Raw genomic sequence first — 6,661 nt, forward strand, 5'->3', positions numbered from 1 at the left:
AACGGTATCGATATTGATCGACGGTATACCTTCTTCAATAACGGTATAACGTTTTTCGATATAGTGCACGATATAGGCACGTGCTATGAGTGACGCAGACAGCACATACATACAAAACACACAAACACGGACATGAGTGCTGTACCTGCCTGTGATGAGGACATTGTGAATAAAAAAATGAATATTAGTCGAATTTAAAATAAACATTTGCATTTGAATGCAAAAATAGTACAATCGAATGTTAGGAGTGCGTCAGGGAGCGTCATCAGTGGAGCGCGAGATGCGGTGATGATGATGCAAGGGACGTTGTTGCATTTTAATATGTTTTATTAGTCTTGCCCACGAGATGCGCAGCTGCTGCATTCAAAATATTAGAGAAATATAGTAGCTCAATGCGGAGAAGATCTTGATCAGGTTAAAACCGAAACCAATCCATTCACACACAACGCATATTCAGCGCATTTTTTTAGACGGACAAATATGACTGCTGCACTCGCGTCTCACAAAAGAGATGTAGCCATGCAAAGTTAAAACAGTTTCAACTTTTAGAAACACATCGCGAATTTGTGGAGGTTTATTCCTTTTCACTGCGTCTCTTATGTTTTTAAATGCAATCTGCGTGATCGGCGATTCGGCTCTTTGTATTAAGCAATGCATAAATACATGATGCCGTTTTGTTCATAATTGTTTATGCAATTTATGAAATTATATTTGATTTATATGAGTTAATTTAGACGTAATGCACGTTTTTTATAGACAGCTATTTCCATGCGTTGACATTATGCGCTGCATTATTTTGCTCGTTGCGTCCTCCTGTGGCCTCGGGAGACAAGACAAAAGTTTCCTTAAAACATATTTAATCTGCATATAAAACATTAGAAATTAGATGTTCGTTTAATTTTTATTGTGTGTTTGACTGTTAAAACTAAAATATTTGTTGTTTGTCTCAATAAATTGAGTTAATTTAAAAATACACTGGTTAAATTAAAAAAAAAAAAAATTCTATTGCTCTTTGTTTTAAAAAAAGGTTATAAAAAATGTCAATAATTATCGATACCGAACGATATGAAACATTATATCGTTGATACATTTTTTAGCTATATCGCCCAGCCCGAAGTCAGACTACTCTGGCTTTGCTGTATATTTGTTTTTTGTGTCTCTTTTTGTCATAACTAGTCCTGATAAAGTTGTTATAATGAATTCATAGCTCATTTTGGCCTAGGAAAAGTCACATTGTAGAAGTTTTGAAATAAATGACTCTTTTGATTATTAATTATCCTAAGTAGATTCATAAGTTGTTCCATTTCTAAAAAGACATTTTTGAGTCTAGGCATCTTAAAAATGCTTATGAATGTACAATTTCAATAAAAAAAATCATAAATTCCTTCATTGTTTTTGACAATTTCATAAACTTTTCCAATTTATGACGGTAAATAGTCAAATCTACTGTAGGTGCCTTAAATTCTTGTGTGTAAAATTTCAATACAGTGTTCATAAATGTCTTCATTCTTTCAACAATTTCAAACATTTTTCAATTTCTAGCAAGAAATTGTCAAATCTATGCGTCTTAATGTCTTTGAATGTGAAATTTCAATACAAAATTTCATAACAGTTTCATGAATTGTTCCATTTATAACCAGAAATGGTCATGTCTAAGTGCCGTAAATTCTTATTAATGTAAAATTGCAATAATATTTTCATAAATTTTCATAACAATTTCAGAAATTTTTACATTTCTAGCAAGAAATTGTCAAATGTAGGTGTCCTAATTCTTATGATTGTAACATTTCACTACGAATTTCATAAATTCTTTCATTTATTCAGCAATGTCATAAGAAAAGTGTCCTATTTAAAATTTCAATGCACGTATTTAAAAAAAAATCGTTTTAAAGTCTTATTTTTGTTTTATAAAAACTATAGATGTCTCATATTTCGTGATGTTTGCCTGTCCATTGTAAGTCTTTAGCCCTCATTATTTCGGCTCACAGACTTTAATTCTAAACCTTTCCTATATGTTCAGAGCTGTCTGTGTTTGTTTGTGTTGTGAGTGGAGCGTCGCTATCAGAGCATGAGATGATGATCACACTCTTACCAAAGACAGGAAGGAAATGAGAACAGACTCTTACTAAAGCAGATTTCAACACAACCTGCTGCATAGTTCGTATGAATAGTTTTCCTTTATGATAGGGTCATGCATGAGTCATGGGTTGATAAGATTTGAGTGTGTCGCTCATGTGGAGGCTTGTGGTTGGATTTCATCGTTAAACACAGGCAGGTTCATATAGTGAGATCACTTTATCATGCATCTGCAAGCCCAGAATGAGTTTCTCAAAGCCGTATAGGCTTGTGATGTCGTAATGTTTCAGGAAATGTCTGGCATGACTAACCGCTGGTTTATTTCAATACTGATGCTTTAACAATTCTCTTTCTGGTTCAGTTTCTATTAGTGATTCTTTTAGAAGGTTTATTAATATGTTAAGAAACTCTCTAAACGGTTCATTGAATGAGTCACCTGACTGATTCAAACAGTTAACTCGAGAAGTCCTGACTCATGAACAAATGACTCTTATGAACAAATCATTTAGTGAATCAATCAGAAAGATTCGACACTGCAAAAAAGCTGTTCTTCCTCTGTATTTTTTTTTTCCCCCAGTACAAAATATCTAAACATTCTTAAATTAAGATCCATTTACTTGCGATGCAAACTGACGAAGTTTTGTTTTCTGAAAAAATGATCAACGTGAATTGATTTTATGCTTTAAACAAGAAATATATGCCAATAGAGTAAAAATTTTTTTAACTTAATTCAGAAGTAATTTATTTTACTAAATTATATAAATTTTACTATTTTACTAAATTTATAAATTTAATAAATTAATTTATTAGCAGATATTTTTCTTGTTTTAAGCATCAACTCACCCCATTTTTAACGATTTCTCATCAAACAAGACTTAATATCTTGATTCAAAAGGAAAACATTTAGTTGAGATGCAAAATGACAGAAGATATTAAGTCTTGTTTGATGAGAAATCGTTAAAAATGAGGTGAGTTTATGCTTAAAACAAGAAAAAAAGGCTATCAGCTAAAAAAAATTGATCTGTTTTTCATTTGAATTGTTTTTTATTTTATTTTTTTGCTTTACTGGCAGATGTTTTTCTTGTTTAAAGCAAGAAAAATTGATCATTTTTTCAGACTCTCATTTTGCATCACAAGTAAATGCATCTTGTTTTAAGAATATTTCTATATTTGTACTGGAAAACAAGGCAAATATTGAGCATCTCTTTTTGCAGCGTTGTGAGTCTTTTTGATTGATTCATTAAAGAACCGGTTCAAAAGAGTCATTTGTTCATGAATCAGACTACACTGGTTTTGTTGTGTTCTTGCGTGTATCCAGTGATGACTGCGCAATCCGTAATGTCTGTTTATTGACTTTTTACATGTTTTTCTAGCATAATAACTCAGTCACATAACTCTAGTATAATAACTTGAGTATGACGTCAACCTGTGACCCTGTCTCCAGTAGATTGTTCTTTTTTTCCTGCCTCTCCGAATTTTCGTTTCCAGCCAACATCCATCGTTCCTGAGGATTTTATGTCAGGAATTAGGGCATGTCAAAAAGCATTTCAGAAATTCAGTTTCGTATTCAACAGCTTGGCAGAGGCATTGCTACACATTTCACAGATCATTTCATATATAGAAGTCTTAAGTACAGTAAAAGTACATAGAAATCATGACAAAAAATATATTACTGTTTACAGTAGACAGAATGTACTTCTTAAAGTAGTAGTGATAATGATAATACATTTTATTATTAAACAGCATTTTTAAGGAAAATAAAAATGTTTCATCCATGTTTTAATTTAAAAAAAGCAAACCTTTGTTGTGCAGCACTTGGCCCAAAAAATATTTTGTTTTATTTTATTATATTTGAAAAGATTTTTTTAGAAATTGATTTGATTACCCCATTTTCTATAGTAAATTAGAATTTGACATTATTATTATTATCAATAATAATAATAATACAATTTATTAAAATGAAGGAATATTGAACTATTCTTGTCTATGTTTTAATCAGTAAACCTTTGTTGTGCAGCGCTTTTTTTGCCAAAAATAAAAGGAATGATTAAATTTTCCATTTATTAAATTAAATTTCAATTACATTATTACATACATATTACATTATACATTACATTTTCCCCATTCTATTACGTTTTTTTTTTTAATTACTACATTTGTTTTATAAATTGACAAAGGGGGGTAACCAAAGTAGACCTGTGTTCAAAGTTAACAATTTATCTTATGGCCTGCAGCTCTGCACATTTCAAAATCTAACAGAAAGCATTTTATATTGAAGTTTCAAACATGTGTTAGTCACCATCTCTGTTTGGTTATAATTGAAAACAGACAATACAGGTTATGGAGAACAAAAATGACCACATCGATCACATGAAGGGTCTACTTTTTTGCTTAGACCAGTGTAAACGATGTATTACATTTAATTGTATGAGGCCATGCCTTGCACATACGATGATCTATGAATCTGTTTAAGGGCTGTCTCCTATTGCTCGTCTGTAATTTCAACACCCAGGAAATTTTAGGTGTTGTAGAGTTGATGTGCTTGTCAGCTGGAAGAGCGTTTCGTGTATATATGAAATATATCCTTTCTTATGGGGATCATGCAAAATTATCATTTCCATTACTGATTGATTTGGAGAGTTAGGGTATAATGGATTATTTTGTTTAACAAAGTTTCGCACCTGCAAATATTTGTAAAACATGTGACCAAGGTATGTTGTATTTACTGTGTAGCTGCTCAAATGATGGAAATACTTTATCAATAAATGTTGATTACCACCGTTTTTATAGTAAATTTGTATTTGACATTATTATTATTATTATTAGTCATAGAAGTAATAATGTTAATAATAATAGTAAAACAATTTATTTACCTTTTTTAAGGAATATCAAACCATTGTTTTGTCCGTGTTTTAATTTAAACCGTAAACCTTTGTTGTGCAACCCTTTGCCAAAAAGTAAAAGGATTTATTAAATTTTAATTTACATTTTTAAAAATTTACTAAATTGTTAGTATTATAAATTGATTTTACCACCGCTTTTGGTCCAGGTCTAGTCATGCCAAGAAAAATACAGTGAAACCAGCAGAAAATTAAAAAATACAATGATAACAGCGATTTTATCGATTAATTTGGATGTTTTGCCACGATTTTATTTTTTAGAAATCGAGGAATCGCGATTTTGAATAGAAATATTACCAAACGTTAGAATTAGACACTTTGACAATATGCCGGAGATAACAGTAAAGAGAAAAGAACGATCCAACCGCATGGAAAAGCAGCGTAATCGAATAAAAACCTGTGAAGAACTACTACTGTATGTCTGATGTTTCATGTTTGCATCATGGTGACAGGCTGAAAGCTGCTGTTGTTGTTTTTACAGAACATTTATAGTTAATAATAGCCTACTTATGTAATACCTTCAGTAATTTTGAATTTGAATTACCTTTTTTTTTTTAAAGCATTTTCCTCGTATTATTTCTGAACACATATGTATAAGACAAGTTTGTACAATATGTATAGTTTTTTGCAAAGATACTTAACAAGTGATTTGTTTAACATTTACATCATGTTGAGAACTTCATGTGTGCTGCACTTGGAAGAGAATTTTCTTTAACTAGAGGGTTAATAAAGAAAAAGTTACTTGAATCATGTTGTAGTTACATTTTCAAGTTGACTAGTTAAAAATCGTAAAAAAAAATCGAGAATCGGTCAAACGTTCTGAAAAAAATCGAGATTTAGATTTTTTTGCCAAATCGTCCAGCCCTACCGACCAGCACTAGTACATTTTAAATTAATTGAAAAAAACTTCATTAACATCATGATAATTCACCCTAAGATGAAAAACAATGCTGTCAGCATGGTACAATCGTGTTGTGTTTGTCTCCAGCAGAATGTCATCGTCTGTCTACCGGTTCATCTGTGGGGAGTCCGGATCCACAGGCCGCAGACTGCTGCTCTCTGTCCAGCACTGAGCCTTCAGAGGACGGCCTGGAGCTCAGTCCTCCGGAGGCTCCCTCAGGTCCTCCAGAGCTGCTCGGCTTGGACTGGCCGGTTGAAGAACCGTCAGTCTCGACACCAGACCCTCCGTCGCCGTTCGCAACCGCCACAATGGCGCCAAACCCTCAGCTCACATACGTGGATCGTGTGGTCATGGAGATTATCGAGACGGAGCGGATGTACGTCAGGGATCTGCGCAGCATCGTAGAGGTGAGAAACATTAGATGTAAAACTGCTGTGGGTTCTGATTCATAAATGGCCTTGTGTCTCATAGTATTGGCTCAAAATTTGAACACTTTCAGAAAATTATGTAAATTTTTGAGATACTGGAGTGAAATTCAAATTCACCACTGTTCAAAACTTTGGGCTTGTTATTTTTTTTATGTTTTGAAAAGCAGTCTCACCAAGGCTGCATTTATTTGTTCAAAAATACAGTAAAAATGTGAAATATTATTGCAATTTAAAACAGCTGTTTTCTATGTAAATATCTGTTAAACTGTATTTTTTTCTTGTGATGCGCAGCTGTATTTTCAGCATCATTACTCCAGTCTTCAGTGTCACATGATCTTCAGAAATCAGTATAATAT

The 6,661-nt window shown here is 32.4% G+C and overlaps 1 protein-coding gene across 1 annotated transcript in view; it reads left to right on the forward strand.

Moving 5' to 3' along the window:
- Positions 1-6,108: 6,108 nt before the first annotated feature.
- Positions 6,109-6,661, forward strand: part of LOC107660984 (pleckstrin homology domain-containing family G member 3) — a 26,965-nt gene continuing 26,412 nt past the window's right edge. Inside the window, exon 1 of the mRNA XM_016450420.1 lies at positions 6,109-6,284. Coding sequence (XP_016305906.1) covers positions 6,186-6,284 — 99 coding nt within the window. The 5' untranslated portion in view covers positions 6,109-6,185. The remainder of the gene's footprint in view (positions 6,285-6,661) is intronic.

The sequence above is a fragment of the Sinocyclocheilus anshuiensis genome, unplaced genomic scaffold (genome assembly GCF_001515605.1).
Source record: "Sinocyclocheilus anshuiensis isolate Anshui unplaced genomic scaffold, SAMN03320099.WGS_v1.1 scaffold4328, whole genome shotgun sequence".
Taxonomy (NCBI): Eukaryota; Metazoa; Chordata; class Actinopteri; order Cypriniformes; family Cyprinidae; genus Sinocyclocheilus; species Sinocyclocheilus anshuiensis.